This window comes from Dromaius novaehollandiae, chromosome 2 (assembly GCF_036370855.1).
Source record: "Dromaius novaehollandiae isolate bDroNov1 chromosome 2, bDroNov1.hap1, whole genome shotgun sequence".
Taxonomy (NCBI): domain Eukaryota; kingdom Metazoa; phylum Chordata; class Aves; order Casuariiformes; family Dromaiidae; genus Dromaius; species Dromaius novaehollandiae.
This window is the reverse complement of record NC_088099.1, coordinates 10,367,869-10,394,668: the sequence shown is the minus strand read 5'-3', so window position 1 is coordinate 10,394,668 and position 26,800 is coordinate 10,367,869. Positions and strand designations below refer to the sequence as shown.

Here is a 26,800-nt window from a genome sequence, read left to right as displayed (position 1 = left end):
CTGACTGCAGTAAACTAATCAAGTGAATGGTTCTGCTGATATTCAGTCAATTCATGTTTCTATTTCCAAACACAGATCCTTGAAGACCTAGATGAGCAGATGTATATCATCACTTTAGAAGAAGAAGCAATTCAGAGGAGGCTTAATGGTATGCATGTTCTCGTATTGCTTCAAATATAGTATTTAGAGTAGAGAGCTTCTGGTCATGAGTATTGATCTCAAAAAGCCACTTTTCTCAGAATAGAGAAGTTCAAGATTTTAAGCCCATAATGGTTGCTACATACTGATTGTTGCTTCTGTGGGACCATGAGGATAGAGTTCCTCACTATGTTGTTGAAGACTGGATTTTTTTTCGTTATTAGCATGTTCATCAGCTCTAATGCATGAATATTCTGAGACGAGAAAAAGTAAATTGAGTAGCTTAGCAGAGCCACCACCCTTACTGCAAAATAGTCTGGGTTGGTAAATGACTGTATTTTAACCTTGTCTGAAGAAGAAAGAAAATACCAGCAAGAGGCTCAACTTACTGTATTGAAATTTATTTTTTGTTTGTTTGGAGTATTTTTTTCTGTTTTAGTTTAGTTTTGTTTAACTAATTATTAGCTTAAATTCTAAATACCACAACGGTTCTTCATGTTCTAGGAGCTACACGGTGAATTTAATCACTTCTATGTAAACATTACAATGAATGATTACACAAATATTTTAGGTTTAATATGTTTAGTTTTCAAATTTTGCGCTTTTTGACACTTCTATTTTTAAGCATTTCAAGAGCAATATGAAGTTTTAGTCTGTAAGATAAAGAATACAGCATTGCAGATGCCATTTACAGCAAATGTGTTGATTCTGATGCTCAAAATCTGATGATCATGTTCGAGTTCTCTTCTGAATCACCTTTAAATGTGTGGATGGATGATGCATCCACAATTTGTACAGTTGCTTCAGATTGGATAAACAAGGAATATTCATGTCATGACTTTTATCCATTGTTATGGCTTCTCTGAAAGGCATATGACTTCTTTAATTTTCTTCACTTCCTCCATTCCTCTTGTAATCTCTATTCTTCTGTCATCTATCTCAATCTTTTCTTCTCATAAATCTCAGTATGTTTTTTCTTTCTAAATAGCTTGGTCAGGGAATCTTATCTTTAGACTCAAATTTTGGCTTCAGATTTCCTTGTTAATTTTGGCACTTTTGGTATGTCTGGATAACACTCTTTGTGGGGAATAATTGTGTTCAGTGTCTTTAACAATAGAGCGTGGTGATTATCTTTACTCCAGTGCTGAAAGTTTGGGGGAAAGTAATGACTTATTTTTGCTAAAATCAACCATGGGTTTCAGTGCTTAAGTTCAATACTCGGACCTCTTTTTTTTATTTTTTCTCTTCCCTTCACACTTCCCCCTGATTGCTAGGTTTTGCTAGATTTTTTTTTTTTTTTGTGTAGAACATTGGTGTTGTGCAACTCCAGATGAGGAACTGGAGACATTGCCGATGATCACCACCAGTATTTCAATAACTGCTATTAATTCATTCACAAAAGGCAAAAATTAGTTTTTGAAACATTTTTACTAAAACTTCTGAAGTTATAAGCATCTTTATAGCATTCATCATTGTACTTTGATCCCAAATTGTCTGAGGCTGTTAATCTTCTGGTTATTTTATGAAGTCTACTGTATTTCTTGGCTACTTCTGACAGATTGCGTCCTGCAAGTATTGTTCATCTTTGTTTTGGAAGCTGTGTTTTTATATGGACACATACATGTATATGCACAAAGGTGTGTGTGCATTGAATGTCTTTGAAGCTGTGATGGGGTAATTATTGTTCTGTGTTTGATGTTAGCTAGCAACTGTAAAATATTTGTTAGTGAATATTTTATATTGTCATGGTGATGATGCTTACATACAAGAAGAGCTTTACTGAAAAATGACCCAGTAGTTATTCAAGTATCTGTTAGAAGTAGTGCAGAGTGGTATCAACCATTCATGTGGAGAATATATTTATTCTGATTGTTTGCTGTTTTTCCTGTTCAGAAGCTTATGCAGCAGTTGTTTCTATTACAATTTGGGGAAAATTGTTAGCGAGGTGGACCTGGTCTGTTTGTAGGAGTCTGCTAGCCGGAGCTGGAGTTAGGAAATGCGCAGGTGGCTTCCTTAACCACTAGTCAAAAGACTTGATTATTTTCCAGTGGATAGTTTAGAAGTCAGCATGACGTGGAACTGCAGCCCGTCCATCTTCCATAGAGCTCCTGCTCTTGAGAGGTGGAAGACACAGGGCTTAAAGGCCCCTCAACAGGAGAGGGAATTGAATTCTTTCATGCCTCACATATTGAGCAAATGACATGGGCACCACCATCTAAAGGAGTGCTTGAAAAGCTATAGTTTGGTATACAGAGAAAATTAATGGGCTTTAGCTGAAAATTAGATAAAAATCTAAACTTGAAAATAACATGTAGGTGGAGGCGAATATGTTGTATGTGCAAGAACATACTATTCTGCAAGACTTTTATGGGTAATTGTTTAAGTAATTTTGGTTCTCATTTATGTGGCAAAGATGGAAACCTTCATCTTCTCTGCCAGAACTTTCTAATACAAATTATACAAGAAAAACAAATATCATTTTTGCTGGAAGTATGGAGACCATATAAGCACCTCATGCTTACAGTGTTTATTGCATTTTGTTAAAATGTGGTAGAGGTTAAGGTGTGGTGCTAATTACATTAGTAAATGTAAGTCCTCCAATGTTAGAGACCATAATCAGTGATTTAACATGAAGACTGTGTAAGTGCAGTAATTTTTGTTGCCATATCAGAGCTGATGCATTAGGCTAAAGACTTCCCAGGCCATGGCTGTTGCAACTGTTCCACAGTTTTAACAGTGGAAATATTACATGTACTTAAGGGATTTAGTTTAAGTAAGCCTGCTGGACAGTTTAGCAATAAAATGTTCTGAAATATATACTCTACTTATATGAATAACCAAAGAGCTTAATTTTTCTTAAAACTAAAGAGGATGAGCACAGGCTTAAGCAATTCTGGTGATTGCCAATACTGATGAATTCTTGGTGGAATAATTGCTTTCACACTCCTAGCACTGCTTTGGCCTGTCCTAATGTTTTTTTCCAGACAGCACCTGGACATAGCAAGGGGGTAGCGTGAATCACTGTTTCCCCTGACTAGGCTGGGTAAAGCCTTTGGTTTTGGAGGAGGAGGAGAGTTTAGCTGTATGAGCTGTGCTCTTTTTTATTAGTATAGATGTAACTGTCATGGCTGTGGTGCAGTTGACAGAAAATTCTGTAAACCTCATTTTTGAAAATAAATCTAACTATGGAAAGCGTGTTTTCTTTGTGGAAACTATTTTTTTTTCCTTCTCAGATATCTCTGATGCATAACTGAAAAGTGAGGAGGGAGGAGGAAGTTTGATCATGTTATCTACCCTAGTATTTTTATCTATTGAAGAGATACTGGGCTTTGGGAAAAACATTTGTTTCCAGTGTATTATATTTCAGTACCCACATCACTCCTACAGTAGAATAATAAAGCTGGGACTTTTTTTATATTAAAAGAAAAAAGTTGCCTTCAGCTATTAGTTTTCCTGAATCCAAAGAGATGGGTGGGGTAGGATCAAAAATACTTACTTGATCAAAGTTATTGGCTCTGAAGGTATCCTTACCTATGTAAGAAAGATGAAAGGTGTTGTTTTTATTGCACGCTAGTAACAGTGTAATTTTGAACTAATTGGTGTTGAACTGCCAATCACCTAGGGGGAATGCAAATAGATACTTTTACAATTTCCTTTGAGGTACTGAAATCTTATGTCGGGGCTGGAAGAAAAACAGAATAATACCGTTAAATTGACCTTAAATGAGCTGCTTTGTGGCTTTCTTGGAGAATCCCTTCTAACTTTTCATTGCTAGTCCAAACAAGTCTCGTCTACCAATTTGATTTATTGGCTAGACAGCGCTGACATTGAACTTTGTGCATGTTTGAAATACAGCTAATGTTATAGAGCTTTAAGAATTGAGCTGCATCCTTTTCAAATACTCTTTTGACTGATCTAAAACTTTGCCTTCCTCTCTTGTAAAATATCCTTTTGTATAACAACCTGTTATTTGCTACTAGTTTTAAGGAGGAACTACAACAGCACTTGTATATAACTCAGAATTTCTACTGAATTATTTCTTTGGGACCTAATGCAATTATGTTGACTTTGTTGGAAAGGGTCCCATGGATATTGGTGTCTTGAGCTCTGAATTTTTATGCTGTTGGAGAAAAGCACATCTCACGTGAATAAGGCTTTTCCCCAGAGAGCCATATGTTAATTTTGAAAAAAAGAGGGGGGGGGGGGAAATCAAATGCTAACTTTGATTTTTTTTCACATGATATTCTCAACTGCTGCTGTTAAAGCTCATGACACTTCTCCCACTGTGCTCTCTGTAGCTAGCCTCCTTACTTAACTAATAGTAATTAGTCATCCTACAAAACAAATGTTTTAGACTTTTTAAATTGATGTGCAGGGAATACATCAGTACAAAAGCTTATTTTTATAATGATAACGAGACCGATTTTAAAACTTTTCTTAAAAAAAAACATTTTGTTTACTTAATAAAATTCACTGACTGAAATCAGACTGACTTTTATATTGTAAATACTTCAATTTAAGCAAATAAATGTTGTCGCAAAGCTGATTTTGTGGGTCTCACTGATTCATCCTGATTTGAGATACTTCCCAATTTGGAAACTCTTGTCTATGTGCTGTGTCACTGGTGTCAAAGATACAAGTTTATGCGTAACAAAGGTGATGTGTTGTATGCAAAAATACATATGAGAGGCATGCAATTAAACATTTCAGGAAAAACTTTGAAGCATTTGGATGCCTGGTTGAAAACCTGACTGCATTAAAAAAAATCAACACTGAAACACAGAGTAAAAGCTTCAAAAATTTTCCAAGAAATACTCTTGTTTATCTTGATGTTCAGGTAAGGCCTCACTCCTCATGGAAATTTATTAGAGACCGTTTGATTCCAGGCTAAACTGTAACAGTACAGTGTCCCAAACAATTTTTTCAAAGGTTATGCCAAGGGTATTGGAATGGCCGATAGGCAGAAGAATGTCAACGTAAATCAAGAAAGAAGATAATAAGAGGACTTAGGGATCATTAAGGCCTTGAGCTGATGCTACCACAAAGTGTTCTGGCAGAATGAGATTGGCCTGGAATAGACAGGGAATATATGAGCCCTTTTAACTTATTCTCAGGTGGCAGATTTCAGAAATAAGAGATTTGAGTGGGATAAAGATGGGAGTGGAGCCCTCTGACTGATCTTAGAGTACTTGCAGTTTGCGACTGTGAGGAGTAAAAGCTAAGAGGTATTGAGATCAGAACTGAAAGAGAGGATCTCTGGTCAGCTTTTCTAAGCTGTAACACTTGCTTGAACCCTGAGCAGTGTTTGGAGAGAAACTGGAGTCAAGAAGAGAAGCCACTATATACTTGTGTTGGAAGAGAATAGGGAGGCTGAAGAGAAAAGGATGGAGAGGGAAAAATGGGCTGGATTTCTAGGGTACATGGAGGGACTGGAGGAAGAGATCAGCTGACGAGCTTTTTTGTAAAGAAAAAAAGGCAGAAGATGAGCAAGGGAGGGAGGAGCTAGTATTACAGTTGTCCATTTTTAGCTGGTATAGAGGAGAGTTTGAGGAGTTAGTTACTAGTGACATGCATGCAATGTAAATTATAAAAAGGAGCATAAAAGAATGTGGTGCAGTGGGTGGTAGTAAGGAAGATCTGGCTGTGGTTATCAGAGGCAGCTGAACAGCACAGACTGACCAAATCTGCCAAAATGGCTGAGAGTCAAAAGAAGATATGAGCAGCTGGCATGTCAGCAGAGGAGGTCAATAGTATGGAAACGAAGCTTCTTGAGTATAAGAGACTGAGGAAAACAAGGGAGAGGCAGAAATTGATGCTGGAAGTCCAGCCACTAGCTTATCTAGTTTGGAGGAAAATGTACCCTTTTTAAGTTGCTATATATCTCTAGATGCCCTTCAAGGGCATTGTGCTATGCATCTTGATATATAAATTATATGGAGACAACAGAAGAAGGCATTCAAGCCATTCTGTGTCAGGCTGCCACACCATAACTGTTTTATGGACCTGTGCAGCCCAGTTCAGTATCTCTTCTTCTCTAATGTCCTGCAGCTGGTTAACAAAATAGGAAGGCATCCCAGCTGATCATATAGTGGAGGCTTTGATGTGAAAGAACTCTTTTGGTTAGACAGAATTGGAGGGTTCTTGATTAAGCCTCTGTTTTGTGAAAAATATTAAAGTATCTCAGAGAACCAGTTGCATTTTTGAGGCAGAAGTATTAATCTGATGTCTTGTAAATATGAGTTTTCACGCTGTCTGTCTTATGGTATGGTATGTCTTATAGTTAGCTCCATCCAAATAAAATTGTCTTGCCTTTCGAAAGGTATATCTTCCACAGTGGAATATCAGACAGCAGAGTTGGAACGGGAGCTTGAAAAAGTGAAAAGCAAGAAAACAAATCTAGGTAATAAAACTTTTTTATACTGTTTCATGTAGATTGCAATTTAATAAGCAACTTCAAGATATCTACAACTTAGAACTGGTATCAGTGAGGTGACAGTTATGAGTGTAACCAAATTTGTGCATTTGCAGTCCTTCCAAACTTCTGTAGTTTCCACAAATGCATCACATGGAATCACTGCACTCCTCTAGCAAACAAATTTAAAAATAGAAAGTCTGATTTGAATATTACCTCTAACATAGTTTTAGAGAAATTTTAGTGTTCTTGACTTCTTGGTATGCAGCTTAGTACTGCACTGTTTCATAAACCATTATGTTTATGATTATTTCAACTAATCTAAGACTCTACTTTTTTCTCAGTTTTTGAGTTATTTCTGGAAGAGCCAGGTTGTGCTTAAAAACATTAAAATAATTCTTAGCAGGTTTGTGTCTTTTAAAGCTGAAAAGCAATGCTGCTTGTAAAGGCAGTGACTAAAAAAGAAACTCCCTATTTACTCAAAAACTTCTAAGACTTTTGCATTGATCACTGTATTATGTGTGAGGGTAATACTGTGGTAAAAAATAGTTGTTGGACTTTTCTTTTTAAAGATACTAGTGATGTCCAATAAATTAGTCTTGTCTTTGTCTTATAAGAGGATAGGTTGCACTGAAATATGTGTAAAAAGCTGCTTATTTTATATCTCAATACTCATGATAACATTATCTTATGGAAGCCTGGGCTGGAGTACAAAGTTACCTAAATGACTTGATTAATCATGTAAACAGCATATTTTAAAATTCAGTATATTTTAAATTTTGCAAAACTGCAGTATGCAGGAAAAAATGTCATGGCAAAACATGCTCGTAAGCAAGAAAGCAATCTCTGCTTATAGATGTCTCCATGGCCTTTCTCTAAAGAGGCTTTGTATTTTTGGCATTGCTTTGTATACCTTTTCAGGGTGGATGATGTTGTGAATTGGTTGGTGTCAGTTCAAGCTAAGATGACTGTTACCTACAGTTATAATAAGAGTTTATAGATAGATAAATAACTTTTTTTAATCTAAGGTATGAAGCTCGTATTTTTTTTCCTCTTCTGAACAGAGCGGCGGAAGAAAGCTTCTGCTTGGGAAAGGAATTTAGTCTATCCAGCTGTTATGATACTGCTGCTGATTGAGACGGTAAGAATTTTTGTTCCTTTAGAATTCTTCAGTCATTTGGGGGATAGTCTTAAAACTTTAATGTGTATTTAAGCAAAAAACTTGATATTCTTTTCTTGACCTTCTTCAAAAAAGCTTAATGCTGTGAATCTGGTGAGGAAAAATATATACATTGTTTAAAGCTGGAAAATTTAAATAATGAGACTATTTCTACTTTTTTGCAGTCCATCTCAGTCCTCTTGGTTGCTCTCAACATTCTTTACCTGTTGGTTGATGAGACTGCAATGCCAAAGGGATCAGGGGTAAAGTAAACTTTTCCTTTATGATTTTGATAATTTTAGTAAAGCTTTGGAACACTTACAAAAGTGCAAGGTAGAACTGCTTTAATATTGAAACTAATGAGCTTCAACCTTGACTTGGTTCTGAGTTTGTCCTGCACATGTGTAAGCAGTTGTTGCATGATTTGTTATAGTGAGTTCTTAATAAAACCAGCTCCACCTCTTTATGAAGATAAGATGATTCAGTAAAGTAAATCAGGACAGTCACAGCAATCTGGAGTTTGCATTTTACTAGTGCCTTCTACTGTTAAATTGAACATCTCTAGGTTGCATATGAAAATATATTAAGAACCAATATAAAAGGCCTTGGTCACTGTGTTCCTCTTTCAAAATATGAATTTTTTGCCTCTTATGATAAAAATACTTCAAGAAAATAAAGAGGAACATGGTAACCATGAAGCATTTTTATTAACTTGGTCATACTTTTACCTGCATGTGGCTGTGTATGTACTTTCAGAGGCATAAAAGGTGTCAGTGGTGATGGCTGCTCTGCCTGTGGTATTGTGAACACCAAAAGAGTATGTTTTGAGATCTCTTAATTTGGTTCCCAAAGTAATGGTGCATGCATAAAATGAGCATAGCTGGTAGCTGCAGCATGCATAAAATGTGAGTCGTAATACCGGAAAGCTACAAATCACCCATCTGTCCTGATTATGTATTTTACTTAAGACTGAAAGCTAGCTGATGCATTTGCATGGAATGTGAGACCTGCAGATTAGGACATGAAATACCTAATTGAGAAAATGCTTTGTTTCATCCAAGATGTTGGGGGTTTTTTGGTTTTTTTTTTTTTTTTTTTTTTTTTGGTACTGATACAAGTTAACTTTATGAATAGCTATGTGTATCTAATTAAACTATCCAAAGTAATTTTTTTTTCTCTCCTTGCAGGGGCCTGGAATAGGAAATGCCTCCCTGTCCACTTTTGGTTTTGTGGGAGCAGCACTTGAAATCATTTTGATTTTGTATCCTTTCTTTAAGAATTCTGTCTGTTAACAAGTATTCTGTCTAGTTTTCTGGGACACTGGTAATTTACTAAGACACTTGCCTGGAAAGAAGAAAGAGATAGGTTAGTCCTTCTGAAGCACTTGAAGTGTTTGTGTTTTTTCTGTGGTTCTTAAGACTTTCAGGAGACTGCTGAGAACTTGAGTGAAGCTTGCATTCCTCGGAGGTTCCTTTTTCCTTGATTCTCACAGCTATCTTATGGTATCTTCTGTCGTCGGCTTCTACAGTCTTCGTTTTTTTGAAAATTTCACTCCCAGGAAGGATGACACAACTATGACAAAGGTAAGGTAAAGTCTGTGATGGCGATGTCCCCCTCCCCTCTCTTTTGCCACCCAAGACAAACTGACTCTTTTAGTTAGTAATTGCCCTGAATGGCTCATTTGCAGTGATCAGTATTTGTTTGTAAGCTGCGTAAACACAAACTGGAAGATTTTCAAAATGCTGAATGAGTGGGAAAAAGGATGTGCTCTGTTTAGTTTGGATGGCATCCATTCACTTGTAAAAAGCCTGGAATAGCAGAGCTTGTTAACTAGCTATAGAAAAGCTAGTGAAAGAACTTTTTTCAAAGGAAACGTATTGCTAATGAGTAACTTTGATTGTGCTAACTGTACTTCAGGGAGCTTGTTTGAAATCTGAAGAACTTGGTTGCTACAAGTAATACAGACAAAGTAATTCAAATTTGAATAATTAAAGTAAGACTGAGGAGGCCTATTCAGCAGCATTTTGCAGTCTGAGGCTAATTTGACTTTCTACAATTTAACACTGGCTTCAGAATAACAAATGTTGTTACCTAATGCTGAGGAACATGCATAAGTTTTTGGCAAAATATTCCCACAGCTGACAAGGGGAGGTGATCAGTAAGCAAGGAACAGATGTTAAATTTGATAATTTATTCAATGTGTTTCATTGTAAAAACTAATGGATAAAACCGCTTCATATTTTTTACTATGAATTATTGGAAGTGAGAAAGTAGGTCTACATGTAGAATCACCCTAGTAGATTAGTAGGAGGGAGTTGAAATGTTCTTAGAGTTTTCCATTGTTTGTGTACAGGATACCACGAATAACATAAAAATAAATAGTAAATGCACAAATATCTTCTGACTTGTAAGAAATCTTCTGTTTTTAATTTTGAATTCCGATAGAATTAGAGCTGAAGATGGTGATTCCCTGTGACAGAAAGAAGCTTCAATTACTCCCAATGAGAGCTTCACAAAAACTAGAGTAAAATCTAAACAGCTGTGAATTTTTTCATACCATCTAAAGTAGTCAACAGGCATTCAGTTGCAAGGAAGCTCTTTGTAATTTTTTAAGTAATGCTAATCCTGCAAGCAGTTACGTATAAAGCTGAAGCTACTGTGCAAGTCATCTATTCCAAGTTCATGGAATGATTCTTATATAAAAAGCTTGCTGGAATTAGGTAAACAGTTGATGCTTTGCAATATGCTAGTTTTTAATTATTTTAAATTGAAGCGTACATAACAACTTCAATTTAAAAACAAGTGCTTCCATGTTTACTTTCTCTCTCTCCTCTTTGGCAATCTTCAGCTGTGTAACAGCATATGGAGAAGTGTGGCAGGGTAAGCAAGATTAACAGTATGTAGTTGTCAATTACTTGAGGTTCAGTTTAAAGTATGCAACTTTTAGGAACAGTTCTCATCTGGACCACTGCTTTTTTGGAGCAGTCCTATTTATAGTTGAAATTTTGTTTGCCATTTTTAAACAGATCATTGGAAACTGTGTGTCAATCCTGGTGCTGAGCTCTGCTTTGCCAGTCATGTCAAGAACGCTGGGTAAGTTGAATAGAAGAATAGAATATTAAAGTAAGGGGTGCTTATCTGTTGAATTAAAACAAACAAACCTGCAGCTGTGGCTTGTATGCTATTTATTTTGCCATTAATTTCAGCAAAAATCACATGCACATGTGGCCACCTTTTCCACGCCGGCATGGGCTGTGTATGAACACCACAGAACATACATTTAATAAAAGATGCTAAGCGCTTTCTCAAGAATATATTCTCTTAAGAAAGCAGGTCCGATTATCAACTTCTTAAAACGGGAGATGGTGAGAAGAACAGATGCGAGGACTGCTAGTTCAGAGCAGTGAAAAGTATAAAAAATGAACCTATTTTCATTTTCCTTAAAATAATCTGCTTGTATTCTTTGTTCCTTCAGTTTTCAAATATTTAGAATCCAACATAATAGAACTGGAGAAATTTTTGATTTTATCGATAGGAACTGGTAGAAGTGCCTGGAGTGAAAAACTGTTTTAGCTGGTTGCAAAAACAAGGTGTTCAGTGCCTTAGTTTTATTTAATTGATTAATCTTCAGCTTGAATTCTTGAAATTAGCCTGTAAGGCTATTATGAATTACATAAAGGTACATGTTTAGCTGCAAGTGCTCTGCACTACTTAACGTGAATTTCTTTGGGAATATTGCAAACAAAACAAAAGTGTCTATCTCGGGCTGTATGAGTCTTGCATTGAATTTAGGAATTTAAGCTCAGGCCCACAGACTGGTAATGTGTACCCAGTAGTTCTGTCGCTGGCTAGCTTTTCAACTAGGGTACTGTGAAATCAAGAGTACTTAGCATTTTGCAATAAACTGCACTGTATTTTCATGCTGTCTATGTCAACACATGAAGAGTCTTATTTACTAAATCTAATTGATAAACAAAAAAAACCTGACAGGGAAAACAGTGACTTCATAATATGAAGCATTTTGGAGGCTCGAATTCTGGTATATATACATATACATATGTGTGTGCTCACTTTTTAAAAATCTAAAAATCTTTTGTGAAACTTCACCAAAATTCAAAAGAATAATTCTAGTATTTAATGTAATCTAGTTCTAAAATATAGTATGGTAAAGATCTAAGAAATGTTCTTTCACTTCGAACAACATGTTATGTTGAAAAATAAGTGTTTTAGAATAGAATTTTAACGTTAGTATTGTGTCCACTAACTTATGGCATGTCATTTGTTTAAAAAAAGAAGTAATTGTTAACGATCTATGAGATTAACAGTTGATAATAAACAGATTCCATGGAGGAAAGTATACATGCTGGGTGCATTGTTGTCACATAGGAAACAGATTAATGGTAAAACTCACTTTAAAAAAAAAAAAAGCCAACAAATGAAATTCCTGAATAGTTTGCCATAGAGATAAATAAAAGAAGAAAAAAGATGGAACAATTAACACACAGCTAACAAATGCACAGACACAGCTGTCCAAACAGGATTAATAGTGTATTAGAGTACAGTGAGTCATGTGGTGCTTTCAGAAATATCGTGTGTTGCATTACATGCTACTGCCCTGTGGCACTGAATAGATGAAAAGAAATAAATATGTTAAGCAGATTCATGTCTTTTCACATTATTAAAAAAGCAACTTTCTAGGCTAAACAAAAAAAAGCTGGACTTCCTCATTATGGGAAAGGTAAATTAGCAAAAGTTATCCAATACATGGACTGACCTCTTTCAAGTTTTAAAGATGGAAATATGTGAATTTGTACTTGTTTTGTAGCACTCATTAAATACATAGGTGGTGGATGTCTCTTATCTGTCACTTTTGAGAACACAAGGATAGTTTTTACTAAAATAGATTAACTCAATTTTTCCGGAACATTTCAGCCTTTGAGTGGTCCTACTTTGACAGATGTTTTGCTGTCAGTACTGTATTGCTAACCACTGTCGAACAAATTGGGAATAGAGTACCTAATAGCCAGGAATACAGAACGAAAGAATTGCAAACAAAATTGAATTTTCTGATATAGAAAAGTTTTCCAACAATCTTCCTCTTTATTATTTATTATGATTAAGGAAATATGATCTGAGACTTACTTGTATGTAAAATCTGAAAACATAGTAATTTTCTTGTTTTTTAACCTGTACAATTGTTTAATATATTTGGTAAATTGTCACCAACTTTCTTGGATATGTACTTGTGTTCAGTAGAGATGTAGCTTTCTGTTCTGGTCCTATGTAGTTAGTCAAATGCAGTGTTGGGAAACTTTTTCTCTAAGAGGTGTGTAGATCCTTCTTCTGTAGGAAAGTTGGTAGAAACTTGTTAACCCTTTTCTCCTCAAGACCTACAAAATGATACTGTCAGATTCTTTTTTTTTTAGATGAGCAATTACTTTTTTTTATTCAGAAGAGAAAAATGCTTGTAATTCATGGATGATATTTTTCCTACCTGCTCTAACATGTATCAGATTTCATTTTTGTTTGTTCTTCTAACAATACCTCCTCTGTTGCTAGCTATTTTTCTGAAGCCCTTTGTGTCAAGGAGTATTTTGTCTTTTCCAGAAGTCTTTAGCCAAAGTCCTACTTTGTTTGAAACTTGTTTTGTTCCTTTTCCTTCAAAGCTCTGGAAGCCTGTACATTCAAACTTGACTTTCTCAATTTTCCCATAGCTCTGCAATCTAACTAAAACACTCCTTTGAATGTTCTTAAGGACACTGTTTAGTTTCAAGTGTGAAAATAATTGTTTATTATTCTTTGTGTATTTACCAGTGCTTCAGTCAGACAGTTTCTTCTTATGTTATGAGTGTCTGTGCTTTTTTGATATTTCTCCCTCTCTCTACTTTGCTTTTTTGATCAACTTAAGTCCTTCAGGTTTTTTGTTTTTTATCCTTTTAAACCTCTCATTTGCTTCACTTTCTTCACTTTAGCATGTTTTTCTCAGACACCAAAGTTGAGCCTTGTAGTTTTTAATTTAAGTAACGGATCCTGAAGTCAAAGAAATGTGCATATTTTTTAGTGTCATGATGGCTGGCTGAGGAGTCTTGGGTTCTGAGCCAGGATCTCTCGACAGTGAGATTCATAAGCACCAGGTTTGCCCTTGAAAGGAACATAATTCACCTTAGTTGTGTGGCTCCTTATTTATTGTCACCAAAGGCACCATTCTCAAAAGCCTTGGAGATGACTCTGAACTCACTTCCAAGGACTTCAGAGTCAGAGTTATTTTCTGTTGAGGAGATTGCTTAGAGTTTGCTGCTGTCTTGATTCTGAGGCCAGTTAAAACCACTTTCCTTCCCACACTAGTCTTAATTCTGAGTGCGTGTCACTGTGACATCTTCAGAGTCAAGTTCTGGGAATATAATGGCTCATCAATCCTAGACAACTGTTATTTGGGTGTTATTTAAATGTTTTGCCCTTTATTCAGTTCTGGCTTTCTTGAAGCAGATGTGGCAAAGAAATAACCTGTGGCTCTTCCTCCTCTATCTCTTGGGAGTTACCTTCCAGCTTAAAAATGCTTCCGCAGGTCTGGAAAGTCTTGCTCAGCTAACTTTAGTGGTTGCCAAATGTCTGCTTGATACAAAGCGCAAGTGTTGGTGTTGCAAGGTCTTTCAGTCAAACACCTCCTTCTATTCAAATACTCTAAGGTTATAGTGGTAGCTGCTGAGAGAAACTGCAGTGGGAAAGATGTCTTTAAACTTGGATTTCAAAAGCAGTGGCTCTGAAAAGCACTTACGAAGGCTTAGTGCTTACTATAAGATTTTTGTCTTTCTCATGGAAAGGCTCTTTGTTACCTGTAGTTTTTTATTATGAAAACCCACAATGGCTTCCATCATTTTCCAGAATAGGTAAAGATCTCATAGAAACTGACATTTCACACAGCTTTCATACTGATATTGATTTTTCTAGTTATTTATTGAAATTACGAAGGGAAAACTCTTATCTAGAATAAATACCTTTAACTCACGTTATTCAGTCATTTTGCTAGGAAACTCAAACATTTTGATTGATAAGTTTGTTCAAGTGCTTTTGCTTCTTGATTGTCTACCATAAAACTATAAGACATTGTCTTGTGTACTCAACCAGGGGTCGTACTGTATGTTGTCTGAAAGAATCTTGCTTTCATATGTAAAAAGTAAGAGATTGAAACTTGTCTGTTTTTTATAAAAATGTAATGAAGATTCTTAATGTGAACTGTAAATGTAATTTTAACAGGAATTACCAGATTCGATCTTCTTGGAGACTTTGGAAGGTTTAACTGGCTGGGAAACTTCTATATTGTATTATCTTACAACTTGCTCTTTGCTACCTTGACAACATTGTGTCTGGTCAGAAAGTTCACCTCTGCTGTGCGAGAAGAGCTCCTGAAGGCATTAGGTAATAATAGCACTGAAAATCTAGTTTGTGTTTTAACTTTTCCATTCTCCAGCATAAAGTTGCCCTTAGGTGCTACTGTTAAAGTTCTGTACAACTCGCAGAAAACTTCTTGTTTTTGTGTGAGTTTCTCTAAGCTGAGGTGAGGATGCATAGCTGTGTGTTACCTGAAGTGAGAGCACTGAGATAGTGTTGACATGATACATGCGCACTGTTACTCCTGTACATGCAAAGCAAGTTCGACTATGCTTCAAAGGAGTGGTGGTCTTCAGTGACTTCTTTAAGGGGAACTTGGGGTTTTGTTGGTAACTGAAAGATGAACGGAACCAATTCTAATCTCTGGTCCTTTGTCTTTACACTGAGACATCTGAGCCTTAAACTCTCCTGTCTCTAGGTCATATTGTGCTGTTCTTATAGCCTGCATTTGAAACTAATACTAAGTTTTAGGGTTTTTTGTTTAAACCAATTTATTAATTCTCTAAAAACATCTTAGTGGAAGTCTTAGCTGCCTTGTCATGATGTTTTTCTTAAGGTCTGCTTGTTCAGAAAATCAGAATCTTTGCAACTGGCTGAGTAAAACCTACAGGTCTGGTTGAATAACCAGAACTTTAGCTAGTCTAAAATGGTCAAATTGTGCATCCGTGTTTCTTAATTTTCAATATGGCCATACAAGAAAGGTATTTATCAAATGTGTCAGACTTGGAGGAGAAAATGTACGTACTTACTGTGCTGTTACTAAATTTTGTCTCCACTAATTAGTGAAGCTTCCTACCTCTTTAGAATCCTAGAACCAAGCCTTGCTTAAATTGAAAGGGTTAGTAGCAAAGCTTAAGTAGTGTGTATTTATCACCTTGGGTTCAGTTTGTAGTGTCTAAAAGATGCAGGCGTTAGACTTCACTGGTTACTGCTTTCCAGAGTTGTGATCATGGTAAACAAAATGCAAGCGCTTCCCATCATACACCTCTACTGATGGCAATTAAATGTTTTTAAGTGTTTACAGTTCTACTAGAAAGTCATTTTGTAAAATCAGACCTACTAAATAGGAAATGAAACACAGAATGCCTGATATGGTAGGGCTAAAACAAGTCAGATTGTGATTTTTTTTAATGTTTAATTTTTAAGTTTTGGGGGAAGAAATTAGGCCAGGAGTGTGTAAATCTGTCCATAGATTTTATGCTAAAATAATTTTCAGAGAAGTTGCATAGTTGATCAAGATAGGATTATGCAAGTCAATTAGCAGATGAATCAAGGTCATCTCATACAATGACCTTAACTAAAAGCTGGGGAGTGGAGTCAAATAGATCATACCACGTCACACATCAATTTTTTTGGTCACTGTTTTGACTGTTCAGATTCCTTTGTGTAATGTAATGGCTGTTGCAGAGCTCTAGAGGAAATAAACTGACATCAGTCAGCATGGGTTTATAGCAACAGATCTGGTAGAGCTTTTAAGTTTCTGACTTAAAGCAAAAGATGGAAAGCATTTAACTTGATACTTCATGACATCTTACTGTATTAAACTTATATTGTTTAATCAAACATTATACAGATTAAAAGCAGATTGACGGACTTCAAAATATAGGTGGAGAAGGACAGTGGCCATTGAATGGTGCCATTCTAGTGGATTCTTTAGGGATTCTCTTTTGGGCTCTCGCTGTTAAATATTGTGTGACTTTGTGTAAATATTATGAACAAAATGGAGAAGCAGAATAATTGATAAAAGGTTTGCATTTGACACAGAGTTATAAATCCTGAAGAATGTTGGTCCCTCACACAGACTGGTTGGGTTTGCTAAGTATACTAAGCATAACAAATGCTATTTATTTTATTTTATTTATTTTTTTAAAACAGCCACATGCTCATTCAAAGAGTGTGAACCATGGTTTGTGTCCTGCTCTCTCCCCTGCACTGAGAGCTGTGGCTCTGAAGGCTAGAGTTGAAATATGGCTAATTAGTGCAAGGCAAATTCTTGCCGTAGGCCTGTGACCAAAAGAATTGGGACTTGGAAATAAGATGATCTGGAGTAGAAGTAGATTTTGGTTTTAATTAGTAATTAGTGTAGTCAAGTTGGAATTGCAGTGATGAAAAAACTTAACTTGGTACATCATGGCACTTCATAAACAGTCAAAAATTAATATAGTCAACATCAAATGGATTAGAAGCTGTATCCATTTCTGATCCTTAATTTTAGAGCCTTGACAGGAGAGTTCAGAGCGAAACTGTGACAACCAAGGAGGAACTGAAACCATGCCTCTTACATTTTGTTCATGAAATCCCTTGTGGGTAACTTTACTGTCCCCTCCCTTCTCCTCTTCTCCATTCCCTCCCCACCACCACCCAAAATGAAAAAAGTCTAGATACTTGCCTCGGGAAGGACCGGAGACTCTAATTAACACACTCAAATAGTAGAGAACTATGCAATAAGACAAACAAAAGACTGGAAATGGAGCTAAACAGATCGGTTACAATGTACGTCTAAAAATATGATTAGTCATTTAAACAGTTTAGAGAGGTGGTGATTATCACAAATGATCTTAAAATCAGAAGTGGATGCTTCTCAGAAAGGTGCTATTGTTTAAAAGAATTATTTAAGGTTATTCTTTTGGCCTATGGTGTAGATTGACAGACTAAAGAACTGAGGAAGAATTGCAGTCTTCAACTCCCAAATCTGTGATGAAAGCAATGTAAAGTCAAGCTTCTGTCTCTTCCATGTTTTGTTAAAGGAGAAGTCCATTTGGACTTTTCCTACTTATAACACAATTGATGGAGTTTCCCAGGAGTGTTTTGTATCTGAGCTGCAATATCCATTCTGGTCTTCAGCAAATGTGGAGACCTTTACCACAAAGTGGAATTTGGTTTGTATGCAGTATACTTTTGTTGAACAGCCATATGCATGAAACACAGAATCTTATTTTTTCCTTATTGTGTAATATTTTGCAGGATTAGATAAACTTCATCTGTCGAACAATCCAAGAGACTCGGAGGCAAAGCCTTCTGCAAATGGGCATCAGAAAACACTGTGATGAACAATCATCTGCAATCAACAGAGCTGAAAACATCAATCTCATGCCATTCCCATCATCTCATCAGCATTTCTATGTTGATTTTACTTGTTGATAGTGTGGGTCCAACCTCGTCTCATCTTTTGATGCTGTGAGCTTCTGAGGAAGTTAGCTGTATCAGATTCTCCTCTTTCCAGTTAACTTTTGGTCTGCTTGTAAATTTTCCAGTAAGTTAATGCAGGAGGTGCCTTGAAGACTGGAAGCTGAAGAGAATAATGCATTCCTTTTTATTTTTTGACAATTTCATATCTGTGGGTATTAACTTGCTACCATTAAAGTGCACAGTACCTCCTGTTGTAATACAGAAATAGCTATAAAGAATAACTTTGTGGACTCGATTTAAAAAAATACACTTGAAGTCTATGACCCTTACTGGAAACGTAAACTACCTAGAGGAGGTATCCTTGACAGTAGATGAACAGTTCCACTAAGAACATGTTGCAAAATGAGAACAACCAGTAGAGATCACAATTCCTTTCTTGTAGGATTCAGTAGGCTGTTTATAGTTGAATACTAAGCTTTCTTGGGAGGCCAGCGTTTTCAGCTTTCTGTTCTTAGCTCTAAATGTCAGGTTGCTTTACTGGTAGACAATGTCTTATTGACTAGTGAACCACAAGATGAAGATTAACTTCAGGGTTAAATCTGAGCCTAGTATGCTTTGTAAAAAGCTATGTAGACCCCTAGTCGCAGCTCTTACGGTTCTGTAAGCTGTTGTGCCATGGAGGTCGGTACCCTACCAAGTACGCCCCTGGAAAATTCTCAATGAACTTCTGTGTATCAGCAGTACTTGGAATCAATGCAAGTCGCATAGGCCTAGGAGGCTGCAATTGCACAGTTTTTTACAATCTTCTTTAATTTGAAGTAAATTATTTCTCTGAATTTATACTATAGTTATCAGGATTTCTGTTCTGTTGCATAATCCAGTATCTTTCATTAGTCTGTTTTTTAATGTATAGACATGAACATGTATATAGGCCTGTATGTGTAGATACCGTAAATTACATTCTAAGCTTATAGAAATGATGTAGGTCACTTGGTAAGTAAAACTTGCGTGTTCAATCTTGCTAGTACAAATTTCTGCAATGTTACAATTCAGCTGCTCAGAGGCCTTAGATTCAGAATGGCATCAGTGGGTGGTAATGTCCTTTTCCTTAGCATTACTGCTGCTTTAGGAATCCTATAAGCAGTTTATAAAAACAAAACACCACCACCAAAAACCCAAGGCATTATTCAAAATCTGTTTTCACTTTTGTCCTGTTTTGCTGCAAGTAATCTTCAAACAGGTTTGAATGGGGACGACTTCAGTACTGCCTGTTATGCAGTGGGTCAGTCAATATTGCTGTTTATCTCCTGTTTCTGTAAAACCAAAATAGTCTGTCTGAAGTTTGAGGTCTTATACTTAACCAAACTGTGACGACTAGTTCTTCAGCGTGGCTCTGAAAAGAGAGAAACCTTGTGTCAGAAACTTTTTGGCTGTTTTCCTGAGATGACTACACTGGGCTGTAGACCTTATTGCTGTGTGACTGTGACTTTTTCTTTTTTGATTCTTTTTTTTTTTTCTGGAGTGTTTCAAAAAGTGAGCTCCAGTATACATGAGGATTTCTCAGTTTTTTGGGGCTGCCTTTTCTGACTTGAACTGAGACAATGTAAATACTGCTGTAGTAAATATGCTAGAGAGTTGCTGCTTTTTTGTGTGTCATTAGTATAAATTCAAGGCTAATTAAACTGACTATTGATGTGTTGTACTGAGTCTTGGAAGACTTAAAGTAAAATTGCTTGATTTCATTAAGATTTACAAGCATCTCTTATGTTGTTTGCATTTAATGCTGAAATTTTGGACAGAAATCTTTTTTTCCCCGAGTCAAAGTTCCCCAACCAAGAACGGGGAGTTATAATTAAAAGGGTTTTTTTTTTTTGGGGGGGGGGGTGTTGTTTGTTTTTTGTTTTTAAATCAGTTTACATTTAAAACATCAGGAGATTTATTAGGGGCATCATTCAGGTATTCAGAGCTTGTAGCCTTATGTGCTAGCATTGCAGTTACAAATAACTGAAATGTATCCACTTGTCCATGCAAGTGATAGTATGACCAAAATTATCCTAGTGTCTTAACGGGGCTGGTGAATTGTGGTATATAGTGAGATTTGTTATTGTTATTAAAGTATTTCTGTTAGGAGCTTAAGACAGTTATTTCAATACACTCTCTGAATGAATGAGTTTAAGGAAGAAATCTAAAGAGTGTGAGCCAGCATAGGTCTCAGTCTCCACTCTTTTCCCAGTAGTCAAACTGATGTGACTCTTTGGATTGATATTTGCCCTGGCATCAGTAATCCAAAAACCCAGGAACAGAGATTATAATGTATATGTGATTTCAAAAAGTGAATGGCATTATCTTAAATTGAGCAGAGGCTCTTCCTGCTGATAAGGATGGAAGTTTAGTGAGATTTCAAAGCTTATCTATTTTGGGGGGGGGGGGGGAAGTTGTGGCCTTGCCTGCTCCCACCCCTGCTACTGAATTCTGTAGTCGGAGATATGTATGGGTTAAGATTACTTAAGTGAAGATTCTACACTGAAATATGGAGGTTGGTTAAGATCCTGTGGTTTCTACGGTGGATTAGTCTGTAGAAAAATTCAGAACTACCCTGTGCAGTTACTGACAGTGTTTTAAATTCAACTGTTGAGACACTGTCCATGTTAAAATACTTGTTTGGCCTCAAAAATGACATTGCTTATGCAAAGCTTCTTACAAATACAATGCTACTTTCAGATATACTGAGTGTAAGATACAGGTCACTATATATTTTTCACAGAAGCATATATTCACTTAAATACGAGCAACTGGTAATTCATTAATGGATATTAACAATACATTCCTAGTATTTTTGACTCATGTAGAGTCAGGTGGTCTATACCTTCAAGGTATATACAGCTGATCTTAGTAACATCAACATCTGCCTCATTTCTTATGAGGCAAAAGCACATAAATGTTCCATCTTAAACTAGATACCACACATCAGACCAAAAAAAAGTAAATTGTTTCAAGTTAGCCATTTCTTGGCTTTGTTCTGTGTTGGTAGCACAGTATTAAATACAGTGGCAGAATTGTAATATTGTGGGATTTTTTCAGTGTAAAGCACACCTTCAATATTTAACACTTTAAGCTTAAAAAAGTATGGTTTACTGTACAAGTAAGTTTTTTGCATTCATAGAAAACTTTGTTTACTGTCTGTAATGTGATACTTATCTTTGGCCCTGTTTCTCCAGTATCTTTTACCCTGTTGACTGTTTTACAGTGTCATAGAAATTAAAGGATTTGTCAAGATGTTTTCCTTGTTTGGTTCCAAAGTACCACCTGGGTACAATAGAGTAACACCCTCTTGCTACACCTGAGCCTGGGTTGGCAGGACCTCGTGCTGCCACGTGCTGGAGGGATGGACACATGCGAGCGGGTGCTGCAAGGTGACACTTCCTCCAGTATGTGACCTGGCAAATGCGCCACTAGGAGTGGTGCTCACGACTGTGAGAGGGCTGCAGCCCCTCAGTATGGTTTGTCCCACCAGTTCTCTGCTGCTGGTACTGAAGCCCCTGAAGCAGCTGATCATCAAATGCTGGTTTAGTGCTCAGGTGTGTCCCATTGCTGTGTGGGAAAGACAAGCTGGCCCTTTGCTTAAAAAATTTGATCTAAATGAGAAAGAAAGAAGGCTTAAGCAAAGAGGAATTGGCTCCTTTGTGCATGTGACTTTTGAGTTTTCTAAGAACAGTCTAACGTTTTTCCTTTACACTTCTGTGAGAGGAGGAAGAGAGAACGGGCTCAACTAGTCTACAGTAGCTGTGCCATATGCTTAATGGATTCTAAGCAGCACATATAATTATGAAATACAAAATTCAAGAGGATAGCTAAATCCTGTTGTTTTACATATATTTGGATTTTTAAAATGGAAGATTTTTTTCATCTAGGGAAAGTCATTTGAGTAGGACAATACCTTAAGGGTAACTGCATAACCTGTGTAAGAAGAACTATGCTTAGTTCTGTTTGATCAAAAAAGTGTTGATATGGACTATGAGCCTTTAAATGCTTTAAGTAAGGCAATAAGATCCCCTACCCACTACTGTTAATATTTTTGTTGTTATTTAATGCTGGCTTGAAATAACCTTTTTGATGCTAATGCGATGTTATCTAAAGATGCAAATATACTAACTTTTTTGCAGCATACTTCAGGAGCTAATATTTTTGGCTCCTGAATATTGAATATATTTTGGTAAACTGGCAAATTATTTCAGTCATGTTAACAGCATTTGAGTTTTCAAAAAAAAAATCTGCCTTTAAATTCATCCCATCCAGTAAGAAAGACCTATGCCAATAGCCATCAACCAGTGTGTTTTGACATGGATGCCAAACCAAGCTAATGTAGAAGTGAAGTCCATCTGCAGATAGTCATAACCTCTGCTGCCTTTTTCTGCCTTGCCCAGTGCCCCCACTTAAAATAAGCAAGTCTCCAACACCATCACAGGGAGTTGTGGTGCTTTTGTTTGTTTTTAGGTGCAAGGAGATCAGCCCGTGGTTTTCTCTCTGCCATGCACAATTCCAATTGCCGAATTTGATTACAAAAGACTGGAGACCCTCAAAGAGTTTCCAAGGTGTAGCAGCGCAGGTTCCTGAACTACAGCTTTTCACTTTCAGCTCAAGTTTGCGAAGACTAAAATGTCATGCCATATTTTCTGATTGCACTTCTCTGTGCAGGCAGTTTATGTTTGCATGGCTTCCTGCTGCCTCAGGAGTGCAGTATGATTCTGAGAAGAACAGCGTCCCCTCAGATCTCATCTACAGATGATCTCTTACCTATTTAATTTTAATGATTAAAACTTGACAACATCTGTCAGATACTTAGGAAGGAGAAAACATCTTGTGGGGAGGTGGGGAGGTAACATTGAATCTGATTTCCAGAATACCCACTGTGCCCAATCATCCTTTGGAGGGAGAAAGAACAATTCCCCCTCCGCCCCCCTCAAGCATGGAGATGGTGAAACCCCCTGGTTCAGAGGGTCTGTTTTCTATTCTTTTTCTAGTTGAGCTTTAAAAACTCCCTTTTAGTAAAAATTTTATTTTAAATATTTATTAAATTTTAAATTTTTAAATTTAAATTTTAATTTTTAAAATCAAATTTTTATTTAAAAATTTTTTAAAGTTCTTGAAATTTGGGAGTTGATGAAAATTTTTTCTAAATTTGGCCTTAATTCTTTAACATTAATGTCTTGGCTTGCTTTCTGTTATCATGTTTTCAAGTCATTTACCATCTTATTCAGTAGTATTGCTGTTACTAATAAAACTTCTGGTATATACAAAATGTGAAATAACAAGAGAACCTAAATAGATCTGATGTATTATCTGTAGCAATACAGACTAGCAGGAAATTTAAATAGGAAGTTGTCTTTTTTTTTTTTTTTTTGGAAACATTTCACAATTTAAGCATCTCAAACTCTTCCTTCAGAAACAAAGAAGAAACATATATTGATAGCATATGAAAGTTAATAGTTTGTTATCCAAATATCCCGATATTTCACCTGAACTGAAAAGAACCTCAGATTCTTAGGATATCTATTTTGTGATTCACAGGGCAACAGTACTCCCGATTTCAAATTCATAACAAGCTGTGAAATTGTGAACATAGCTCTGTCTTGGTAACAGCAAACCTGAGGATGTTTGCTAGTTGTGTATTAATTACTATATTTTTCTGAGTAACTTTTTCAGTTTCCTTTATTGCCAATAGATTTTTTTATATATATCCATAGCTTTAAATATTTAACAAATGCAGAAGCTGACTCCAAACAGGCAAAGTGAGAGTATTGTAATTATTTTATCCTGTAAATGTTGATTAATTCTGGAATATTCAAATCCAAACTATTTAAGAGCTGTATCTGCATTCAGATTTCACATCAACATTGAAGTTAGGAAATCCCAGTTCTTAAAGGCTTCAGGTATCTCGCTCTTCATCTGTACCTACATAAGTATCTTGAGATACTGTAAAACTGCTTCTAAATATTTATTGCATATTAATCTCAAGCATTTGCTGTTGCTCCCCCCTGCCCCCTGTTATATAGGATTTAAAGCTGACATTACTGGAAATGCAGTGATGAGGCTGCTTTCATGAACAGTGCTTTATCTTACATTCCTCATGTATTCAGTGCTTGCATAGATATCAGCTGCTGAAGGGTAGGGCATTTGCTTTGATTTTAATATATTTCCTTTCCTACACAGTCTGTACAGGGAAATCCCCTAGTTACAAATGTTCTTCCATTATGAAGATATTAATATTTAATCATTCATTTGCACATAATCTGGGTGTTACCACTGGATTCCATTAAAACAATCCTGTCATTAGGGTGTGGGTTGGCTAACAAGTTACAAGAGGTCATGTAAGGTTTGAATTTGGAGTGAGATGGAAATGTTGTAGTCATTGAGCATATACCTGCTCTTAACTTCTAGTAGTGTGAGGTAACCAATTCACTTCCCAGTGAAAGAGGTAACTTTAATTTTTTTGGTACAACAGACTGAGAATGTGCAAACGGCAGCTACTGTGGAGTAGCTGCTGTACTGCAGGACTCCTCTTCCGTTATCTTTTCAGTAATTTGTGTATGGCTACAGCTCTCGATGTGCCTTGCTGCCTCGCTTTATTTGAGATCAAGAGATGCATCATTCTGGTGTGCCAGCACCACTCTTTCCTGTTTTGATCAAAGTCAGATTTTGCATGTACCCAGGTAAGATTCTTGTACCTCTTAAATTTCCTGTGTATGAGCACATTTTGGACCTTCTCTCTCTCTTTCTTCCTCTCTTCATGTAAAATGATCATACAAAAAACAGCATGACAGTGGCATCTGTACTATGAACATAACGGATATGTTTAAATGCTGAAGGAAAAGATTTTTACTGATATGTGACTCTTCCCTTCCTCCCCCCCCAGCATTTTCCCAGTTTAGGCAAAAACAGTTTCACCAAATCTGTGCAACTGCCTCCTCCCTGACTCTTCACTGGCTTTATCATATAAAGTTGAGTCACTCTTCACTCTTAACTTTGAAATCTACCTTTAAAAAGTAATTTTTGTTGTGTGGCCTGACTCATTCTTCTAAGAAAATGGATAGAAAAGGACATTTGGGTCATGGATTTGAAATCTTAACATGTCAGAAAACATACACGTACACACAAAATGATGTCTAGATTTCCTTTACTTTTTTGGGGGGTTGGAATCTAACCCTGTGTTACATATATAGAAAACACTCATTGCACTGAAAGGCTTGTCTTCACTAAGCTAAAATCCCTGTTGGAGAGAGAGAGGATGGTTGCAGTGTTCAGAGAGCTGTCAACAATCTTCTTGCATGATAGCAGCTTCAAGTGGACTTTGGTGATGTCATTATAAAAATACAGAGTTGAACTGGTGTTCGTATTGATGCTGCTATTGATGGCACTGTAACAATGGCAACACATATTTTCTGTCTTGCACTTACAGGTTTTTCACTGCAGTTCTACTGGTTAAGATTTTAGTTTTTAAGAATAATTATGCACAATCTTAAACTTTGTATGAGGTTGAGTGATGTCAGATTTGTGCTTAAGGGTTTTTAAGTTCTAAGACTTGGGAATACATTCTTTTTTTCTTTGTATGAATGTATCTTGGATGAAGGCGAAATATGACTGAAAACGTATGGTTTTAGTGTTAATGTCACTGGAACAATTTTCTACATACCTTCTATCCTCCAAACCCTTCCTAGTTTGTTAGGTCATCCAAAAAAATGTGCTGTATAAAGTTCTCAGTTGTGGATACTTCACTGTGTTACAAAACTATGTGAAAATAATTGCCTTTTTAGCCAGTTTGAATTTTTGTGAAAAGCAGTAGTAGTGTTTTTCCTTTTATTTGAGATGTTACATTTTCAGTGTTTTGTAGGAAGATTTTTTACTGTGTTTTCAATAAAGTTAAAGTGTGATTCAGAGTGGGGTTTGGATGTTTTATTTAAAGCAAAGAAAAAAAAAAACTTGATGTGGTTCTATATGACTCTGTTGGTAGCAGGTGTATCTGTTTCCATTCCTGTTTGCTTCCTGCCTCCAATATAAAGTACTTCTGAGATCTCAAGCTGTCAGGCTTTTTAAATTCTGTGACATATGGAATGTGATGGAAATTCCTGTACATTCAAGGGCATTACAGCCTTGTTTGGGAACAGAGCTATACAATTTTTAATTGATGCATGGCATAATCTGATCTTGAAAGCATTATTTGGAAGTTCTCCATCACTTGTATAGCTGATCAGTCATTTGCCCTTTTATTTAAAATTATTTTCTTCTTACCTTGTATGTTACCTTATTTTTGTTTTAGCTCCTCTTTTGTTTGTGTGTGTATGTGTCCTTATGTGCTCACACTACTCTAACTAAACCATCTTTGATCGACTTATTTCCAGGTATGCTTTGCTGAAATTTCATAATCCCTCTTTTGTTTCTTTTGGAAGTGGCCAGTACTTACTGGTTCCATGGTTCTCAGAAGTTCTGGGATGATCATGCCTCTTTGGTCACTGCTCTCTACACACAGCTACCTTTGGATCGGTCAGTCATTCAAGTGGAAGAGGCAGCCAGGGTAA

General features: G+C 36.3%; 1 protein-coding gene across 1 annotated transcript in view; it reads left to right on the top strand.

The window, feature by feature from the left end:
• The window catches only part of LMBR1 (limb development membrane protein 1), a 72,351-nt gene extending 50,848 nt beyond the window's left edge, over positions 1–21,503 (top strand). Inside the window, exons 9-17 of the mRNA XM_026102993.2 lie at positions 76–148; positions 6,458–6,538; positions 7,615–7,691; positions 7,895–7,972; positions 8,897–8,970; positions 9,202–9,292; positions 10,736–10,802; positions 14,964–15,125; positions 18,063–21,503. Coding sequence (XP_025958778.1) covers positions 76–148; positions 6,458–6,538; positions 7,615–7,691; positions 7,895–7,972; positions 8,897–8,970; positions 9,202–9,292; positions 10,736–10,802; positions 14,964–15,125; positions 18,063–18,145 — 786 coding nt within the window. The 3' untranslated portion in view covers positions 18,146–21,503. The remainder of the gene's footprint in view (positions 1–75; positions 149–6,457; positions 6,539–7,614; positions 7,692–7,894; positions 7,973–8,896; positions 8,971–9,201; positions 9,293–10,735; positions 10,803–14,963; positions 15,126–18,062) is intronic.
• The last annotated feature ends 5,297 nt before the right edge of the window (positions 21,504–26,800 follow it).